The 22,533-nt window shown below is 38.5% G+C and overlaps 1 protein-coding gene across 6 annotated transcripts in view; it reads right to left on the bottom strand.

Moving 5' to 3' along the window:
- The window catches only part of LOC126965232 (GMP synthase [glutamine-hydrolyzing]), a 31,526-nt gene that overhangs the window by 1,651 nt on the left and 7,342 nt on the right, over positions 1-22,533 (bottom strand). For all 6 annotated transcript variants that reach the window (XM_050808713.1, XM_050808711.1, XM_050808712.1 and 3 more), the window contains exons 3-15: positions 21,878-22,064; positions 19,914-20,031; positions 18,761-18,917; positions 17,356-17,499; positions 16,478-16,574; positions 15,019-15,107; positions 13,026-13,180; positions 11,705-11,885; positions 10,691-10,825; positions 8,293-8,464; positions 6,109-6,226; positions 4,131-4,245; positions 2,418-2,609 (exon numbers count right to left, since the gene is read on the bottom strand). In XM_050808713.1, coding sequence (XP_050664670.1) covers positions 2,418-2,609; positions 4,131-4,245; positions 6,109-6,226; positions 8,293-8,464; positions 10,691-10,825; positions 11,705-11,885; positions 13,026-13,180; positions 15,019-15,107; positions 16,478-16,574; positions 17,356-17,499; positions 18,761-18,917; positions 19,914-20,031; positions 21,878-22,064 — 1,860 coding nt within the window. The remainder of the gene's footprint in view (positions 1-2,417; positions 2,610-4,130; positions 4,246-6,108; positions 6,227-8,292; positions 8,465-10,690; positions 10,826-11,704; positions 11,886-13,025; positions 13,181-15,018; positions 15,108-16,477; positions 16,575-17,355; positions 17,500-18,760; positions 18,918-19,913; positions 20,032-21,877; positions 22,065-22,533) is intronic.

The raw sequence follows: 22,533 nt of genomic DNA, 5'->3' as shown, positions 1-22,533 counted from the left end.
AGACGTATCGCGTTCGGGATGTGGGCTATTACATACTCGTGCGTTTTCTTTACCTTTTCCGAACTCGTGCGTTCTCTTTCCCAACTGTCAAAATAATGTCTATTCAAAAGAAAAAACCAACCACGAAGTTTTTATGATTTATGCAAATATTTCTAAATAGAAGCTACTAATTTGTTTCAATATCAGATTTAATTCAATGAGTTAGGTTAGGTTTTATTTCATTTCATCTCATTAAATTTCATTTCATATCAATAAAAAAAATCTACTGAAGACTTGGCTGTATGGGCATAGTTCCCTTTGCCTACCCAAAATGGGTGAAGAATTAAAAAAACTCTGCTATGTTCTATTACGGTTGGCGCCATTTTAGTTGAGTTTTTTGTGTTATTATTATTCTATTAAATTGCTTAATTTTTTCGCAACTGTATTAAAAATAGTTGTTCAGTACACATGCGGAACCGTCATTGCAACTTGTTCCGACATTAAACCCTCACCTTCGGCTGCGCCTCGGCTCGGGTAGACATTTGTCGGAACTCTTTGCAATGACAGGCTTTCCGCACTCGTGATGAAATATACTATTTAAAGGATTAAAACTCGTGTAAGGATCTAAGAACGTTTTCAAGCGGACTGCGGACCAGTGTATTGGTGATATTTGCGGAAGAACATCTATAGCAAATACGAGTAATGAAGTTACTCGTAATACTTCTGTAGAGATAATACGAGTATTCTAAGTTTAACGGCCTGGTTTCACCGCCGTTCCCAATGTTCAGTCTATCTCTTACTTGAGATAAAAATCGTAACTATCGTTGATTTTTTCTGTCCCAATAAACTTATCGACGGTAACTCACCTTATCCGTACAGACTGTCTGTCAATGGGACGACGTTCTTACCAGCGATAGAAGTTTGTATGGAATTTTCAATTAAATATAAGGCGATAAGAATGACTTATCGGGTATATTGGGACAGCTTCAGATTATTGACTGATAATATATAATTACTGACAGTAGAAAGTAGTAATTTATCCCTATCTGTAGATAGTATATTGGGAACGGCCGTTAGTGATATTGTAATGTCACGGGTACACTATAGCGATATTATACTAAATCTAGGTATATTACAAAAATTTAGTTAGCAGTGTGAGACGTCGAGCGTTCTGATTGGTATTATTTTTTCATACGCAATTTGCAAAACAATAGAAGTACATATTGGTACGTGTATGCAATTTTCCATCTGAATTTATTGTTAAAATAGTAGTGAACAAGGGCCGATTCGTTCTGCCAGTCGCCGGCCGCTGCCGCTGCACTGTATGCGTTGTGGTCAACAGTCTAAATTTGTTTTTGAGACCAACTAGTGAACAACGGCCGATTCGCTTAGATAACAATTAGTTGATTACACTAATGCATAACTAGAGGTGGTCGTTAAATCAATAAACTGTTTTTAGTAACAGTTTTATATTCGTTAACGAATTAACTGTTTTTCTTCAACGAGAAAACCTGTTGAACATAATAAACTAATAAATTCCATCAACGTCTGCGCCCGTAAATCGCAATAAATGAAGAAATTGAATGCCTTACTAAAACAGTTTAATTCAAAACAGTTGACGAATTTGCGAACGAAAACGTTGACTTGATATTATATTGACGAAATTAAAACCTAAATTATTAATAAATGCATTAACCGATTATTCAAAACCCGTTGACGATTTAACAGTTTTTTCAACCTGTTGACCATTGACAAAAAACAGTTAAATTAAATTAATTTAAAAAACTTCAATGACACACCTCTATGCAAAACTGAAAGATAATGACTATATAATAAAAACAAGAAACAGAACAATCAGGGACCGCCTCATAAACTAACAACCGGTAAAGTTGCAAAATATCATTGTCTTACAATATCACTATAGTGTACCCGTGACATTAAAATGTCTCTAAAACCAGGCCATTAAATTGAAGAAATGAAGTCGATTGATAATCTACCGTTTAATTATAATATCACTAGTGAAATTGTACTATCACGGCTTTGACAATATACCTGTGACATAAACATCGATTTTGTTTTTTTTTTTATAAAAATAAGGGACGAGACGAGTAGGACGTTCCCTACCCATAACAATGCATTGCCGCTCAGGATTCTTGAAAAACCCAAAAATCCTGAGCGGTACCACAATTGCGCTAGTCACTTTGAGACATAAGATGTTAAGTCGCATTTGTTCAGTAATTTCACAAGCGCCATTCAGACCGAAACCCGGTAATGTTTACACATTACTGCTTCACGGTAGAAATAGGCGCCGTTGTAGTAGGTACCCATAATCTAGCCGGCTTCCTGCGCAAAGGAGCCTCCCATTGGTAAGTGTGGTTTGTTTTGGTATCGCGAGATATCGATCAGCATCTCGAGTCGACAAGATGGTGGCAGTGTACCTCTTGCGGCATGCAGTCGGTGCCGGGCAGAGCGCTGACGCCGGTCATGAAGTCGGACGTGATGAAGGGGCGGAGCACCACCGAGCGCTGGCACGACGGCGCTCGCACGGCCGCGTCGCGGTCGAAGTGGATCGGGATCAGCACCACGGGCATCTGGGCCACGCGGGACTCGCACCCGCTGGACGAGAGCACCTGCCACACGACCAAGTCCGTCACAAACATTTACTCGCGCAGGATTAGCATTTCATGTTCGTGTGCGAGCTCACGCAGACGGAGCACTGCTTATACTTAGATCGCGTCAACAATTCCATTCCACAATCCTGTCGAAGTTGAGTGTTGAACACAAAACTGGTCACGTGATTCATATTAGCGCACTGACAAAAAATAGCAGCCCTACTGTCACTCTTTAAATGACATTATGTACCAGTATTAAATATTAAACTTTAAACACGAATTCCTTAAAATGTGATATTTGTGGCTTGGGACGTTTATCAGGAATTACGTTCAATTTTTGTTGGCAAAGAAGTTTAGTAAAATAAAATTTTATGAAAAATGCGGAACTCGAACCCAAGACCTCTCGCGTTCCGTGCGAGTGCTCTTAGCAACTGAGCTAACCGTTCGTGTGACGTATCGTCACAAAATCTTGTATGCTTTGTTTAACTCTCAGGTTGTGGCTTCATCTGCAGGATCTACTTTACAGTTGATAACCTGCTCAACCCCGATATTTACATATTAGGAAATAGTCCCGCATCGTTCATAAAATTTTGTTTCCAAATGTTACTAATTGTGTATTAATCCCACAAGTGAAGATTATCACTTTAAAAACATAACAAATTGTTGAGTTTAGTAAAATGCATTTTCTAAACGCTCCTGTGATTCCTTTGGTGTTGCCAGAGAATGTGGGTGAATCTACAAAAGCGACATTAAATGAAGTAGGTACAATTGAAATTTTCAAATCAACAACGGAGGGTGGAGATATCTACAAAACGCGATGTCTCACTGGCGTCGAATCGACCACCTGACTTACTTCCGCTTCAACCGTTGACGAGTTAGGACGTTACTCTGTCAAATTTTTGTTCAAATATTAATTCGTCGCTGTTTCATTGTTCATTATATATCTATTTAGTTTGTGAGTTTAATTATTTAGATATAACATTTATTGTGAGTATTTAGTAGGTAATATTAAAATTTGTAATAAAAAAACCACTTTCTGTCGTATTTCCTAAAGTATATAATAATAAACAAAACTTTAATCATCCTTGCGTGGGCTCATATACGAATTTTGAACGGATACGTTCTACTGTAAGACGGTATTACTTGCCAACTTTGACAGTGGTAGACCAATTTAAAATTACCCTTTAAATTTTGAGTCCCTCGAGAGTGTCGATACGTTTTTTGCTGTATAAACGGGCGTATCTTTTTTTTAAGGTTTTTTTCACAGCTTCAAGAAGCTACAGACCTTGAATATCATTTTAATTTCAACTCAATACCTCCACGCGTTCCCGAGACAGAGTCTTGACGGACGGACAACAAAGTGATCCTATCAGGGTACCGTCATTTCCTTATGAGGTACGGAACTCTGACAAAACAGAACCTTCATGTGACAGCGAAGGTTTCTTTACGTCAAAACCTACTGATGCCTACACGCAAGAGATCGTCGCTATATATACCACTATAATATATAATATATGCCTATAACTACTCTGACATTACCTGTGTAGCAAGATCGTCTGCTTGCCGAATAGTTGAAATGACGCTCTGCGTTAAAAATGTGGGCGTTATGTCTGTTATCTGCTCTTTGATAATGCCACCAAACGCGTAACACACCCTGAAATTAAGAATATCATCAAATTTGGATTTTACGATACAATATGCATTACTTTAAACAAAATAGGCATTAGAATGTCCGTCCGTCGTACTTCATTAGCATCTGTGAACACCATTCCAGATCCAACGACAACAAAGTTTCCGAACTCTCAATTCTTCGTGCAAAATTTACTTAATTTGGCTCATACCAATCCCCAATTGTCCTCGAATTTTCTCATAGGTAATCAGCGGTTTTCTTCAATTAGCCGCTTAACAGTAGCCACATTATTTTCGTTGACGGCAGTTGAAGGCCGCCCTTCACGAAATTCATCGTGTAAAGAAACCCGACCTCTCTCAAATTCAGCAAACCATCGCCTCACGGTGCTCAAGCAAGGTGCTTCTCTCCCAAAAGCATTTTGAAGACGAGCGGCACAGTCTTGCGAAGAGAGACTTTTAAAATCATAAAAAATCATCGCTTTAAAATCTTTTCGACTTAATTCCATTTTCGTTGCGTGCGTAGAACTTTGTTGTGCGATAAAAAACAATTAACAATTGATTTCCCGCCAATTGTTTTTTTTATTACTACGACGATTGCAACGTTTCTAAAAATATAACATTCGAAATTCAAATAGTTTCGATTAGCTAGAAGAAGTGCAAAACTTAGTGTCCCCATGTATTCCATTACAGATGTAGTCAAATGTTTCGATTGACACTAATAAATATAATAATAATAATGTAATATATAAAACAAATTAGTTTGTAAGGTGCTGCATCCAATATATGAATCGTGTTTCATCATCATCATCAGCCGGAAGACGTCCACTGCTGGACAAAGGCCTCCCCCCAAAGATTTCCACGACGATCGGTCCTGCGCAGCCCTCATCCAACGTATTCCGGCGATCTTAACCAGATCGTTGGTCCATCTTGTGGACCTACCAACGTTGTCGCTATTCGAGGACTTTACTGCCCCAACGGCCATCTATCCGTTGAACTATGTGCCCTGCCCAGTGCCACTTCAGTTTCGCAATCATTTGGACTATGTCGGTAACATTGGTTCTCCTACGGATCTCCTCATTTCTGATTTGATCCCGCATTGAAACTCCGAGCATAAACCTTACTGAGAAAGAGAAAAAATGAGAAAGCTCTTGGTCGCTCAGAGGGCAATGGAAAAGTCATCACTGGCAACACACACTGGTTGAAAACCTTCGTCTTCAGATTGGTATTTGGGACGAGAAGATTTTACGGAGTTGGATTCGACGAGTGACCACTTTCGCGAAATTGGACCTGCCTAACTAGATTGTTTGTCCGAGGTAGACCTACTCGTCGCTAATTTCGAGAGTACAGTTCCCAATTGTTAAGACTTAAGACATACTCCTTGGGAAGCTGTATCGAATTAAATAAATAATCATCTCTGAATCGTATTTAAATAAAATATTTCATGAAAACTAATATAGAATAAACTGTATAAATATAAATTATCGCCAATGGTAAATAGATATGTTTTAAACAATTTCTGTTATTACATATAATACTGTTTCTTTTCCTAATTATAAATAAAAAAGTGCATCTAATAAGTGATTTTACTCAAACAAACACGAGCATCTATTTAGACATATAGGTATGCCAAAGCTTATAATCTATACTCGTAACGTTTCAAATGATGTAATAAATATTTGAATAATAATTTTTTATATGAGATATTTATTTTGCCCGTACACGGAATAATCATTCCACTATTTGGTCTGTACGTGATAGAAAATTTCGTAAAGATACATTCCTAAAAAAGAACTTTAAGAGTTAAGATCTATCTGCTAAATTTTTTGAGCGTAATTGACGGTATTTATATTTTTATTTTAAGAAATAACACCAGAATATTTAATATTACCTATTGACATTGTGGCAGACCCTGGGGATTATCCTCGCCAGGTACTGCATGTCGCTCCAATTTGGCGGGTACTTCTCTGTGGACAGTGCCACCGCGTAGCTATACGTTCTGCCGTCACCTGTACAACAACCAAAGTTGAAGAAATAGATTTGTAATCCGCGAAAGAAAATTACTGGGAACAACTTTATTGGTTAGTGTAGAGGCAGATCTTATATCTTATCTTATCTATACTAGACGTTCCCGCCCAATTTCCTTTCAAAATTCGCCCAGCGCGCTTCGCTGGCGAAATAAATAAATTAAATTTTATTCATCTTATTACGAATACAATAAAAAAAATAAGTAGCCATAAACCATCTAGGATAAATGGTGATAAATTTATATTGTGTTTAAGGCGTTCTAGATCATTCCAGAATGTCTTTGAAATTTATAGATCATTCCAGAAAGCCTTAGAACTTTCTAGATTGATTACATTAGTTGCACACATTCCGGAACTTTCTAGATCATTCCCGAGATTTTCAGAAATTTACAGAAGTTTAAATTACTTAGAGAGGGACAGATGTATATAATTTTACATTTTTGCCACCCACAACCACCCACTTCCACCCATCCGGACCAAACTCCCTTATGCACACCAGGGGACCGAGGGGTATTTGCCATCCCAACGGGAATTTGATCGAAGATCGAAAAATTCATGTAGTTGCTGGTAAACGTTTCATTTTACATAATATTATATACTCACTAAAACTTCTTATTATGTAATGTTGTGAGTGTGTCTGCGAAATGATGTGTATTCTTAGTTTATATAGTGATTTACCGTTAGTTCTTTATTTAAGCATATTTTAATAAACGTTATTTTACTCAAGTAAGCCCTTCCATTCTTCCAACTTGTCTACTCCGTGGTCAACAAAGACACATGTGTCGGCCGTTCAAGCCGTCGTAAATAGGTCCCTGAGATGCTTAATTCGATCAATAGGGATCCATTCGCGGTCAATCTCTCACCCACCCAGGCACAACATGGGCTAGAGCCGGCCTTACATTTGAAACTAGAGTCCCAGGGCTATACAACGTGGAGGGAAAGTACCTTAAATATTGTATGTTGATGAAGGGGCGTGCATTGGTTTTCTTGCAAGGTAGGCACTGCTGTAGATACAATAATCTACTAATATAATAGTAGCGAAATTTTGGTATTGCACACATAACGCGAAGTGGTTGGACGTTATGATTAGCTCTCGGCATGTCAATCTTGTGGTTATAAAATGCCTCTGTCATAATCATAATGCACTTACACGATAATATGAGTAGCAGACTGCCGTTTTTATTAACTTTAACTAGTTTAACTGATTTCGCCTTTTATTTCAATAGCCTAGTAGGCGTAGTATTTTAATAAAATTATATTTTATCCTTCACCTCCTCGTTTGAGTGTGTCGAACTTGGAGCGTAAACCTGAATGACTTTCAGCGAATACCGTTGAGTAATTCTGTGTATTAGGTACGCTATCCAAGTTGACACGCTCCCCACCTCAGTTACGTTGCTGACGAGAGACTTGTGAACGAGGAACCCGATACCAGGAACAGTTGGTTGCCCTACCGGAAGTAGAGCAGATGTCCGGAATTTAGGATTATCGACTGCTCTCCCCGTCTTCGGAGCTCAGATAAGCCCTCGACATCCCATCGTAGCCTGCTCAAAGCTTCCTCCAGGTCCTTCAACTTCTTGTCGGTCCGCAGAGTTTTGACATTATATGTTGCCAGGTCTTATGGTCTTCGTTTATAGCAGCCGTGTCGAGCCCAGGAATTTTTAGCACCCCCTACCCCGTAGTTTATGTAGCTGCTACCGTGACAACCACGAGCGGGGTCAAACCTCTGGACGGGTATTTAACCGTGCAGCCAGATAAATAAACAAGGACTTCTGAGATTAATTATAAAAATTCAATTTGTATCCAAAATTTATGAACTCGAGGGACTCGAACCCGCGACCACTCGGGTTCCGTTCGAGCGCTCTTACAAACTGGAGCCACATCCTGGGAGTTGAACAAGATATACCAAGATTTACAAATCATGCGTGCTAGAACCGTTGGCTCAGTTGATAAGAGCGCTCGGACGGAACCCGAGAGGTCCCGGGTTCGAGGTCCGGTTCGTTCATAAATTTTGGCTACAAATTATTATTTACACAGACAGTGTAAAGTACCTTGCACGCCTACGGAGCGCAGCGGCAGCAGCGTGGCGGCGACGGGCGCAGACGACGAGATGCGGCGCAGTTCGGTCTGCTCGTGCGGCGTGGTCGCGTTACTGACGCGGGCCAGGAGCGCGTGGCACTTGACGCACATGGACGCGTACTCCACCATGATCTTCACGATCACCTGCGGGACAACACCGCCCGTATGAGAGAACAGCGCCGACATTGGCGTACTTTTTTATATGACAACTTCGAGACGGGTAGGACGTTCAGCTGATGGTAATTGATACGCCCTGCCCATTACAATGCAGTGCAGGATTCAATACAATTGCGCTCGTCACCTTGAGGACACAAAGCGTTAAGTGTCATTTACCCAGTAATTTCACTAGCTACAGCGCCGTTCACACCGAAACACAATGCTGCTCACACATTGAATGAATGAATGAATGAATACTTTATTACAAGCAAAAACTACTTTATTACAACTTACAACTAAAAAGGTACATTTTTAACTAATGCTACAACTAAATTATTATAATTATTTTCACCTAATGCTCTAATATAAAAGAAATAGAGGGAGACAAACGATACGATGGGAAAATGCTCACACATTACGGCAGAAATAGGCGCCGTTGTGGTACCCATAATCTAGCCGGCATCCTGTGCAAAGAAGTCCCCCACAAATGCCCTTAGTCGCCTCTTACGACACCCTTGGGCCTCGGACTTCCCTATTCTTTTAATGCCACGGGGAAGCACATGGCGAAGTGATGGCTATTATAAAAACGTTTCACAAAAACCTAAGCACGCTAAGTACAACTCTTGTGTATTTATTTAATAAATTAACATTTATTTTTTGACTTGAAAAAGTAACGTTGACGTTTGAGTATTTTTGTTATTACATCACTTTTCATAATATGCTGATAATAAAATAATTTGTAAACGATGAAGCTGTAATAGTTATTTATGCAACTGTTGTGTAATAAGGGGTATTAAAACACAAATGTGGATTTATCACACGAGGCGAAGCCGAGTGTGATAATAGTATCACATAAGTGTTTTAATACCTAATTATCAACAGTTGCATACAAGACTTTATCTACACCAAAAATATGAATCCTCTAAAAGATTCTGAAACAGCTAGCTTACTGCTAACATTAAAACAGCCAGTCCTAGTAGTAACCTAATATAATCCATTACTGATTATATACAAATAAACTAAGTATTAATGAAATAATTATTTATTTTAGTAGTAATTTACATTTTGTACAGTGCAATAATTAAAATTCACTTGAATATTATGTTCTTTTGGAAATTAATCGCTCATTTTTTGTAAACAAAACAATAAAAGTATCGAAGAAAAATAGCGGGGATTCGAATAACCTACTTTTTTTTACGGCGCGCGACGTTCTGGTGGTGTGGAACGCGCGTAAACCAAAATGTTCTTTTTTTGAAATTCATACAGATGCCACGCAACGAGCAATAAGAATGTGGCTGTCTGTTAAAAATCTTTGAGCATGAAGGGAATGAAAAAAAAATAGGAGTGTTGTTATGAAATTCAGTACAACATTACAACACTCTTTTGGATGATATAATGGTTATTAGAACATTGGGTGTTTTAATGTTGGCAATAAGCTAACTGTTTCAGAATCTTTAATAGAGGATTTAAAGCATGGGTGTAGATAAATAAATATACTTTGATTTAAGGCAGTGGCTGCAAGTTTCATGCTACTTCTTCTCATTAAGCTCAACCTTTTCAAATGTGATGGTAAATACAAAAAGAACAAAAAAACCTTTGACATTCATAAGTGTCATTTTCCTTCACGTAGACGGCATTATTATTCTGTATAAGGCGATATTTGATTTATTTGCGGGCTATTTTCCGCAACTCGACGTATAAGTGTGACGCAATGTAGGCGACATTGCGTTAAGAAGGCCTTGGTTCAACCTTTATGAAACTAAGTAATTTTAACTGTCTTTTATTTTAAGTGATACAGTCCTTACTTCTACGATTAAATATACAAATTTAATCCCAGAAGATGCCAAATTTCTTCTTTATTTTCTTCGCAGATGTGTGTAGGTTTGCGCGCCATGTATTATATTACCGTAAGAGCCCTGTATAACAAACATGTTCAGTAGACAACACATTGGTAAGTGATGGGTATAATTTGGCGCCTCCTGGATGAGAGACAACGGCACAAATCTTAGCGCCAAAACTAATAAACCCCCTACAGGCTATCGTAACCAGCCATGTCATAGATTTGTGGGACGCCAACACTTCCCACTGTAACTAATCATTTAACTTTGACTTTCAAAGCTTAAAGGCTACCTTTTGATCATAATTTTTACAGCAGATTTTGGGACAGGGAATCACAATTATTGCTCATTGCTACAATTTTGCTAGGGAAGTTACCTGTGTTTCGGCAAAGTCTCTGTCGGCATACGGTTCGTCCTGGCATATGACTCTGACGGCCAGACCCGGTCCGGGGAACGGCTGCCGCTGAACTAATGGCGCCGGCAATCCCAACTCGGCACCTAACACCCGCACCTAATAAATAAATAATATCTTTATTTTCTCACCAACAACCTAAATTATATACAATATAAGCTTAAAACAAGGATAACAAAAGTTTTGGTTGTGGATCGCTGGTGCCTGTGGTAGGTAGTAAAATACCTTGTTTGATACTGGTCACCAGGAATCCATTTTAAATGAGCTTTAAAGTGTGGTATTAAGGGTTATTTTATTTTGTCACTCCGTACGCATTCCACAGAGAGAAACAACGTCAAACCGCGCTCGGGGTAGACGCCGTCGTGGGTAGACACTGTGTCGGTTGTAAGTAGCAGCTCGTACTGGGAAAGATCGCTGTACGAACATGAATATTTTTTATAAGCTCTACAATATTTTGTACTTTGATACTTTACATATTTTGTACGCAGTCCGATTTAAAAAAAAATATTATTCTGTATTTTTTTGAAGAATTAGTGATTTATAAGTTCATATCTAAATATAAGGTCTATATTAAATCGAAATCCAAGATGGCGCCTATGAAATTTACCAACTTCTCTTCATGGGTGTCATTTTCATGGTTTTCGGGGTCAACAATAACGAATATCGGGTCAAAATTGAAATCCAAGATGGCGATGCCTATGAAATTTACCAACTTCACTTCATGAGTGTCATTTTCATGGTTTTCGGGCTCAACAATAACGAATCTCGGGTCAAAATTGAAATCGCTCAAACACATACATTGTTGCTTATAGCTCTTATAATGGTGCGATTCGATACCTCTCTGTTTTGAGAACGCGTCCTTAAACCTCCGATAATACATTATAAATAAGACCGTAAATCTATAAAGTAGCAGATTTAGGCTGAAGGTTACAGGGAATTCCATCTACATAAACGTGAATTACTTTAAAATGTACTGACCTCGTCCTTATGAAAGTCCTTTAAAGGCTCAACAACCCTCCCCCTCTGCCGCAGAACCCGCACCAGTTCCGTGTCGTTGTGATGTGTCTTTATAGTCGCCGCGTTACTCGACACCAGCGACGAGGCGGACTCGATCAGGTCCGGTCGCAGGGTGCCTTGTCCAAGTAGTACTTGGTCCTCTCTGTAAATTTACATACAAATTTCATAAAGAAAAGTTTGGATGAGTTTGATTTAAATCGTTAAAAATCTAATTTTAAATGAGGCAGAACTAGTATAGGCTGGGCCAAACCATTTTATACTTAGGTGTACTTATTCATGTTAGCCTCAACTAGTTCAGCCTAGGCTAAACGGGTTTGACCAAATGCCGATAGGAGAAACTAGTTTAAACTAGTCTGTACCGGTTTATCGTATCGCCAAATGGATGAACAGATATGACCTAGGAAAAACTAGTTTGTCCTAAAATCAACTTTGGCGGTATCATCTAATTACCTAAATTATGAACAATACAGGATTTGAATGTAGGCTTCGTAGGAATGTATACGCCCCAGTGCTCTAACCACTAAACAACTGTGATCCATAAATCTTGATATGTTTGTTATTATCTCTCGAGTTGTGGCTCCAACTACTTACTACAGGATCTACTTCATGTTTTCTAAATGATAATTTTGAATATTCCATCAGAAGGGATAGATTTTGATTTATGGTATTGTACGATAGCAAATTCTTGTGTATTTCAAATATTCACGTGTTTTGTTCATATTAATTTTTCACTTCCTTTCCTACTTGAGTGTAGATTCTGCTAAGATTCGTCTTCAATGAAATCGACACGTATTTCGCCTCTACACGAGGCATCCTCAGGAAATTATTTCTTGATTTGGTTTTTCGTAATACTAAGCGGAGGTGTGTGTGTGTGCACTTATCTCTACTATATACCACTGGACTGGCGGCTGTCAAAGTGCTTTTGTGCGTGTTTGATATTCGCCATTTTGGCCATTTAGCGAGAGTCTGCGGTACTAAATCAAGTGATGACAACCTTAGCAAACATCGATAGATGATGTGAAACTATTTACAAACAAAAATTGTGTACTTCATTATGTTGATTCTTGCAGTATAAATAAAACGGAAAACGAAAGAAATTAATACAAATAATTCAGAGTATTGTACCTTCCTTCGCGAGTGGCGCTTCAAATAGGCACAAAAAATTTGCCGTCAAACATATGGAACAGCCTGTCCGGTGGTACAGGTCAGTGTGTGTGTGTGTGTGTGTGTGTGTGTGTGTGTGTGTGTGTGTGTGTGTGTGTGTGTTACTGTTCACACTGACTGCAGGTCCAGGTCTCGCACGGCCTGCTCGGCGACCCTCATGAACACGTCCCCGATGATCCGTCGCTTGTCCTCGGGCGCCGCGGTCTGACACAGCAGGCCCGTGTGTCGCACGCGCCCGCCCGCCTCTCGCACCACTGTGCTGCCCTGTCTAAACTGGAAACGACAACCTACTATTGACTTATAATTCTAATATTTCATTCAAAATACCAGTTCCAAAATTTTACCAGTCGGAGGCACCTTTGAACCGGATGCCGGCTAGATTATGGGTATCATAACGGCGCCTATATCGGCCGTGAAGCAATAATGTGTTAGCATTACTGTTTCGGTCCGATGGGCGCCGTAACTAGTGCAATTACTGGGCAAATGAGTCTTGACATCTTATGTCTTAAGGTTTTACAATAACTTTGAGCGGCGCTACATTGTATTGGGCAGGACATATCAGTTACCATCAGCTGAAGTTCCTGCTCGTCTGTTCCCTTATTTTCATAAAAAAAAGGATTTAAAATCACTCATTGAACCTCCAAAACTACCCACCCATTCAAAAATGTATGACTCTGACCCGAAGAAAAACGGCCGCAAGAAACACAACGGGCTTCTTCCATTTTCTTTAATAAATTTTCATCACAATGTAATATCTTACAATAAAATTTATTATGACATAACCTAAGGGAGGTCACTCCATTCCCAATCTGTGGTATGATTAAGAAAGTCACTTATGTTTTAGAAATAATATTCACCACACAAACATCTTTTAAATTTCGTAACACATTTATTTTGTACATTTTCTGGGCTCATTACTGGATAAAAGACTTACTAACTCGACTTAACCGATCAGTTAACTTTATGATTACCACAGCTTCTAGCAATATATACCTACAAGACGCGCATTGAAATAGGAGCGGAACCTTGTCATATTGTGTGTAACATGTATGTGTAACATCAGCACATAGTCCTTTGTTTGCAAATGGTAACTTTTGATTGGTGATTTTCGAAGTGAATGTCTGACGTCATTTACGGCCGTTCCCAATATTCAATCTATCTCCTACTTGCGATCAAAATCGTAACTATCGTTGACTTTTCTGTCACAATAAACTTATCGACGGTAACTAACCTTATCCCTACACGCTGTCTGTCAGTGGGATGACGTATAGCTTACCAGCTATAGAAGTTTGTATGGAAATTGCAATTCACGCGTCCCAATATAAGTCGATAAGAATGACTTATCGGGTATAATGGGACAGCTACAGATTATTGACAGTAGAAGGTAGTAATTTATCTCTATCTGTAGATAGTATATTGGGAACGGCCGTAAGACGGCAGCCATCTTATCGTGCGGGGATTATAGTGCTTCATGATACTTTTATTGCCAAATCATTTTTGATATACTTTTTTTTTTATGGAATAGGAGGACAAACGAGCGTAAACTGTTGTTAAGTGATCACCGCCGCCCACAATCTCTTGCAACACCAGAGGAATCACAGGAGCGTTGCCGGCCTTTAAGAAAGGTGTACGCGGTTTTTTTGAAGGTACCCATGTCGTATCGTCCCTGAATCACCGCACAAGGAAGCTCATTCGACAGCTTTGTAGTACGTGGAAGAAAGCTCCTTGAAAACCGCACTGTGGAGGACCGCCACACATCCAGATGGTGAGGATGATATCCTAACTTGTGGCGTGTCGTGCGAAGGTGGAATTCGGCGGCAGGAATCAGGTTAAACAGCTCTTCGGAACACTCCCCGTGATAAATGCGGTAGAAGACACACAATGAAGCGACTTCTCCTCGCAACGCCAAGTGATCCAGCCGTTCACAGAGCACTGGGTCCCCGACAATTCGAGCTGCTTCATGTAGTTGTCACAGTTACCTAGATCTATCGGAGTCCAGATCATACTTACTATGAATAAATGAATATTACTATATTATTTGAGTTTTATAACCCTCAAGTTCTGAAAAATAGCATGTGTCAAGTATAAAATTATTATTATATTTATATTACCTGGTGTGTAGCATTAACAACATGTAGACGTACACCAAGCTCACGTAGACACCGTTCCACTTTCGCACTTTCGTTTTTACGCATAAAACCTGAAAAAAAAAAATCTATTCAAAAATAATATTTACTAGTTTTGTTTTTTTTTTTTTGTGTCTGAAGTTGTGCAGCTATGCGCAGCAACGTCGGAGCGAATTAGCTGTTTGGCGAGGGGTATACTTGGTTATTGCTCAAAATAAAACAACCCGAGTTGTTCGAGTAAGAACTAAACTGCATTCACTTATCGACTTATTTCTTTTTGGTAATGGTGGGATATCGTTTATGGAATAAATTCTCATACTTATCTCAAACTTAATGAATTACAGACCCGTTTCACTTCGGAACTCATGTATTGATATGCAAGTAATCGGATAACTTTTCTTGACACTTGACATTTGACATCTAATTTCACACTTCTGAATTGGAGAAAAGCGAATATCAATCTCTTTGGAAATTTGATATATTTGCCTAATTAAATAAACAGCAATTGATAGTCATCAGTATTACCAATTAACTTATAAAAAGTACTCTTTAATGCCTGTTGTAACCAATTTAATGATTTGTTTCCTTCTTTTCTTATGCAATGAAAACAAAAAATGGAATTCAACTTAGGTTAAAAAAAATAAAGTGCTATATTTTAAAAGAAGAAGTGACCTAGTTCCAGCTTCAAGCGAGGAAGTTTCAAGAGAGATCTCAGAGCTCAGAGTGACCTCATTTTCGGTAAATTATAATAAATAAAAATATCGTGTATATCTAGTTTGCTTATACAACTTTGAGGCTGAGGCTGCCTAGTAAGTTGTTTTATGACACTTGTATTGAGAATTTGTCGGAAACTTAATTAACAATAATATCTAAAAAGAGAATGTATGTTTGTATGTTCCCTAATAATTCCTAAACTATTCGACCAACCTCAATGAAATCTTTTGTAATAGATTCGTTGAAGCTCAAGGAAGGTATACATATATAATTTATATGGCAAAACAACGTTTGCCAGGTCAGCTAGTTAACAATAAAGAAAGAAATAATATGATTATAAACACAATTTACAATTCGAATTCAAATATTTTTATTCAAAATAGGATTTAAAATCACTTATTGAACGTCAAAATCTACTACCCATTCAAAAGAGACTGCCTCAGACCTGAGAAGAATGGGCGCAAGAAACTCAGCGGGCTTTTTTTTTTAATATAAAATATGGATTACAATGTAATAAATCTGAAACCTACTAATATTTAGTACTTATATTCCTTTCTAGAGGTTTTCTGTTGTCAGTGAAAGTAGTTTGTGTGCCTGTAGGTGTGTGTGAATATGCGTAGTATGACTTTAAGTTCTATTTCTAAGCTGCGTGTGCTTGTCATGTGGGTCTGATCAAAAGACCTTCTACTTCATAATTGGTGTTAAATAAATTGTAGATTAGGAAACGCACCGTTATCAATGTGCAGCGCTATGAGCTGGTCTTCTCGCAGCGCGGTCCGTAGTAGCGCCGCACACACGGTGGAGTCGACGCCACCGCTTACCAGCACCTGATCAAACGTTATTTATTAAAATGTGAAAAATATTTAACAGACTACAAAAACACTACTCCAAAACAAAAGATATAATATGCACTAAAAAGTATAAAAATAATTGCGTATTTTTAAACAATCTAATTCTAGTTACGATTATTGTTATTTTTGGAATCTGTACACTAACTACACTACACTAGTACACTAACCGACGATCTGTCTAAATATGTGTAGATATACTAAATTTATCAATGCAGCAATGAAAAATCTAAATCACATATGTATAGCAAATTTAAGACTTCTATATATAATTTTCTCATGGATGCCATTGCCAGATCTGGACAAAATTACAATGGGACCACACGAGAAGCACCAGCTTTCAAATAAAAAAAGAATTTTCACACTCGGTTCACCCAGTTGAAAGTTTTGAGGTAACAAACAACCGATGAATTGAGAACCTCCTCCTTTTTTGAAGTCGGTTAAAAAAATACATGCTATGGTGACGTACTGAGGATGTCAAACAGATGAAATAGCAAGTTCTAATATTTTTATACAATCTTTGATTTTGTTATAACTTGATTGATAGGAGTCTTGATGGCCGTAATGTTTTAGTTCGAAACACTTAATTTGTCGTACCTTCTTGAACCACGTGAGGAAATCTGAAACTCCTAAAGGAGATGGGCCTCGGAGAAGCGATTTACATACAATATTGAAACATATGCACAGCTAAGACGCACCTTACACCAACACTCACAATCCCAAGCAGCAGTGATGAGTGAATCTCTCGCCATTAACTCACCAGTACTTTGTTGTCGCCGACCGTATCCCGGATGTACTGCACGCAGGCGTCGCGGCGCGAGCGCAGCGTGAACGAACGCGTCAGGCCTGCGATGTCGAACAAGAAGTTGGACAACATCTGCTTGCCCTTCGGCGTTAGGTCCACCTGAAATTCGTGATGACTAGGTCCTAGAGAATCATTGAGAGCAAAATTCAAAGAAATTAACATCTTGACTGTTGCTTCTCAATATATTCTTGATAATGTATGTTCATAGGCACATAAGTGAATTTGCCAGAAACTGTCATAACCATAATGTTAATACCAGGAACAGACATAAACTGATGATGCCTACTAACTCTCGACTCGGCTAAGTCGAGTTAGTAAGTCTTTTGTGGGGCGATGTATATGCTTTTACAACAAGATCCCAGAAAATGTTCAAAACAAAGGTGTTACGTTATTCAAAATAATTGTTAAAAAACGTTTGTGTGGTAAAGGTTAATATAACATAAATGACTTTCTTAATGATACCACAGATTGGGAATGGAGCGACCGCCCTCAGGCTATTAAATAATAAGTTTAATTGTACAATGTTACTTTGTAAATGTTACTTTAATTGTAAAACATATTTTTGATGAAAAAAAAAAGCCTGCTGATTTTATTGCGCCCATTCTTCTCAGGCCTGAGGCATTCACTTTGGAATGGGTGGTAGTTTTTTTGACTTTCAATAAGTGATTTCACATCCTATTTTGAATAAAAATATTTTAATTTGAATACTATAAAAATAGCTTAGTATTTATGTACTGTTTAGCTAGTTTAGAGGTACGACGAGAAATATTGTCAAAACACAGCTAACGAGCTAAAATGTGCGTTTTTGAACCGCGAAAATAACTATTGTAACACAACTAAAGGTTTCAGAAGGAGTGTCCATCTTCATTTGGAAAGTAGGTAACGTATGTAGTGTAGTGTATTGACATCTAGTCAGAACTGAGTATGTGTTAAAAATTATTGTCACTGTCATGATATCGACAGTGACCCTAACTATATAAGGAATGCACAGTACAGCGAAAGGCAGTTCTAATCGGCTATCAGTTGCGTACGGACTTCCCCGGGTGTAGTGCTACATAGTAAAGATTAGTTATTTCACTCGTGAGCAAACGTGGAACTTTACATTATTATCAATAAATGAAAAAAATATAATAAAATTATTCGAGCTCTAATTGATGAGAGCAACTGGTGCTATGTTCATTATGTAATGTTATAAGTCATTGAAAATAAACCTCAACACACACAACAGACACTTTCAATAAAGCTTTCTTTTATGAAAATACTTGTATTAACTGCAATATTTTACTTTTCTGTATATATATTATTCTTATCTGCTGGTTGGCTATAATATGTAAATGAATGTACAACTGTATAAGCTCACCTCAGGGTGGAACTGTACTCCGTAAAGACGCATCTGCTCGTTGTAGATGGCTGCTATGAGGTGATTGGACGACTGCGCTCCCACACGGAATCGTTCACCAACTTTCTGTACGCTGTCTCCGTGTGTTAGCAACACTGGCTGAAGTTTCTCCAAGCGGCTGGTACAAATATTTTTAAGAAATTTATTAAAGGTTATAACTTTGTAATGCCTTACATTCATAATACACATACGCGATTGACTTCTTTATAATCGAATTAGTAAGTCAAAAGTTGAATATTTTTAAAATATTTTACAACAAAACCCCTGCAAATGTACGACAAAATATGTTGCGAAATTTACAAGAATTGTTATCATACGATTGTGTGGTAAAGGTACCATACATAACATATGATTTTCTTAATAATACCACACCTTGGGTATATGGAGCTGCCCCCAGGCATTTTAAGGAAAAACTAATTAATACGTAACACGTTTATTTTCAGATAACTACAATCCATTTATTTATATTGTATCCAATTAGGCAAGTTTAGTTTTATTTTATAAGAGGGGGCAAACGGGCAAGAGGCTCACGGGATGAGGAGAGGTGAGGCAACCGCCCATGGACTTCCGAAACGGGAGTATGCTTTTTTCTAGAAGGTCCCTAAGTCGTATCTGTTCGGGAAAACCGCAGCCGGTAATTGATTCCACAAAGTGGCTGTGCGAGGCAAGAAATTACTAACGAAACACGCGGTTGTGGAATGCCAGACGTCTACGTAATGTCCGGTGCTGGAATTCGGCCGCTGGAATCAACCCGAACAAAATAAGATAAGTTTACATGTCCCCTGATATTATGAAAACTTATAGGAGTTGTCCAACCGAAATTAAATTATTATGAAATACAGTTTTATAAAAAATTAAGGGCTGTCGTTTTTTTTTTATATAAATACAATGCACATTGATTATTAAAAGGGGTTGGTATCCAAAGCCCGTTGAATCGCATCAACGGGCAGCATATTTTCAAAATCAACAATACCATTTTTTAAGTCGGCTGGAATGTCCCAAGTATGACAACCAAAGTAGTATAAATGTCAATGAGAAGAATGCTTTAACGAGAGCTTACAATGTTCATGGACGACCTACACACTATTAAATTCCAAAAGTTGTCAATAATTACTTGAACAAAGGACAAGCCGTCTCAACTTCCACTTCATACTGTCCATCCTCTCTTGCTTCTTTGCGCAGCACCGACCCACCAAACTCTTTGTTTAACATCTGCATTCCGTAACATATTCCTGTGAAAATTTTCACATTATCAATTAAAATGGCACTATGGTTCACAAGAAAACCAAAGTCACTGGCCCAAATGATTGCGAAACTGAAGTGGCAGTGGGCAGGGCACATAGTTCGACGGACAGATGGCCGTTGGGGCAGTATAGTCCTCGAATGGCGACCAGTGTTGGTAGCCCCCCCCACAAGTTAGACCGACGATCTGGTTAAGATCGCTGGAATACGTTGGATGAGGGCAGCGCAGGGCCGATCGTCGTGGAAATCTTTGGGGAGGCCTTTGTCCAACAGTGGACGTCTTTCGGCTGATGATGGTGATGGTTCACAGCCAATTGTGGACAAAGCAAATTCTTGAAAAGATATTTGTAAATTCGAGAATTCGTCGCACATTTTGAAAAGATTTATGAATACCGTCATAATTATTAATCACACTCCTATAATATTATCATACCATATTTTATTTTATTTCATACCACGACGTCATTAGAGCTATCCAATTTAGGTTGACGTCAAATCAAGTCGGAAATTGAATCGCAAACTTTTTTAGTTCATTCATTCATTCGTACCATGAAATAATATTTCAAGCTAAACTGGATAACTTATGTGTCAAAGTGAGCGAAGTTGCGAGCGAAGAACTTTCTAAGCGGAAAGTGAATCGTTTTGTTAATAACTTAACTTAAAAAATATACTTTTTTTGTAAAACATAATACTGAAAATAAATACCCAAAATTAAAATACTAAAGTCGAGGCAGTATGGATATACGAGGGCGGCACTGAAAATTTCGGGAATCAAGGAAGTGACACAACATTACTATTTAAAAATGTATTTATTGCTTTTCGAAGTATTCTACGCGAAATTTGACACATTTTTCCATACGTTATTTATACATTCTTTATTTTAAGGAAAGTATAGAAATCATTAGGGCTTAGGTCGGATGTTCTAATAATTCTATGTTTTCTTGCTCTAAAAACTCTTTTGTTCTGTGCGCGGTGTGAGAACTCGCATTGTCGTGATGGAGGATGATGCGGCGGTTGCAGTTCTCTTTACGGAGTTCAGAAACGACCTGTGGCAAGCAAATGCTAGCATACCATTCCACATTAACCGTTCTTTGTCCCTCAAGAGGAATAGTCGCGACATGGCCGGTTTTAGAGACAAACGTGGCCACTATTTTTTTTTTTGCAAGTAACGCGAGCCTTTTTGCTCTTCACAAAGCAAATGCGGTATCCATCGGGAAAAAAACTTTTTTACACCTAATTGTTCATGCAAGATTAATTGTATTTGACTCATGCCAATGTCTAAAGTTGCCTGAATTACGCGGTATGTCACATGTCGATCTTCCTCAACCAGCTTACGCACAGCATCAACGTTTTCTTTGGTGACTGCAGTTTTTGGACGACCTTGACGGGGATCATCACTGAGCTTGACACGTCCACGTTGAAATTCAGCAAACCAGCGATAAATTGTGGTTTTGGATGATGGGGCTTCATCACCAAGTGCAAAAATCATCCGGTCAACACACTGTTTTTGTGTTAAGCCACTTCGAAAGTCATAAAAAATCATCGCTCTAGAATTTTCTCGAGTCAATTCCATTTTCTCAACGAATAAACAAGTTTGAAAAGACCTTGTGACAAGACCGAGAATCTTTTTTTTTAAATAAATAAATGGTATTCGATTTTTAAAACCAAGGAGTTTTGAATTAAAAAGATTTTAATATGGCAGGAACAGTGGAAATATTCCATTCTCGATACTTTTAGTGCAGCCCTCGTATTTTAGCCGGTTCGAAAGAACGAATTAAAAAAACTCTGTAGTCTTAATACTGGTAGTGGTCTCTGGTGGTCAAAAGCCATACTAACCTAGCACTGGTAGTCCAATTTTGAATATATCGGCATCATATCTTGGAGCATCTTCCGCGTAGACCGAATTCGGGCCCCCGGAGATGATGATCGCTCTGTAGCCAGTCTCCTTCAGATGGTAGGCTGGCGTGTCGAGGGGAAGTATATCGGACTCAACGCATAGCTCGCGGACACGACGATCTATTACCTGTAAATAACACCTTGATACTGTATATTCTAATCATCGCCTTGTAACATCTATATATAAGTTGCGAAACTAAAGTGGCAGTGCACATAGCTCGACAGACAGATGGCCGTTGGGGAAGTCCTCGAATGGCGACCACGTACCGGAAGACATAGTGTGGTAGTAGTATTACCAGTCCATCGGACTGGTAATGACTTGAATGGTAGATGAAGCGATGATTTGGTCAAGATCGCCAGAATAGATGAGGGCAACGCAGAACCGCTTGCTTTCTTGAATTGCGCTTTGAAGAGTTGTACTGTGGCGGTATATGACACATACCAACTCAAATATCAAGGTAATTGGGGTAACATTGCAATACGTTAGCCATTAGTTAAGCTTTTAATATAAGTTGTTCGTAATACTTAAATTGGTTTTAAATTAAACGGTTATAAGCAGTTGTAATTATTGTGGAATAACATGTTTCTTTCGGTGT

Source organism: Leptidea sinapis, chromosome 7, assembly GCF_905404315.1.
Source record: "Leptidea sinapis chromosome 7, ilLepSina1.1, whole genome shotgun sequence".
Taxonomy (NCBI): domain Eukaryota; kingdom Metazoa; phylum Arthropoda; class Insecta; order Lepidoptera; family Pieridae; genus Leptidea; species Leptidea sinapis.
Note: the sequence above shows the minus strand (reverse complement) of the source record. Positions and strands in the feature narration are given on the sequence as shown.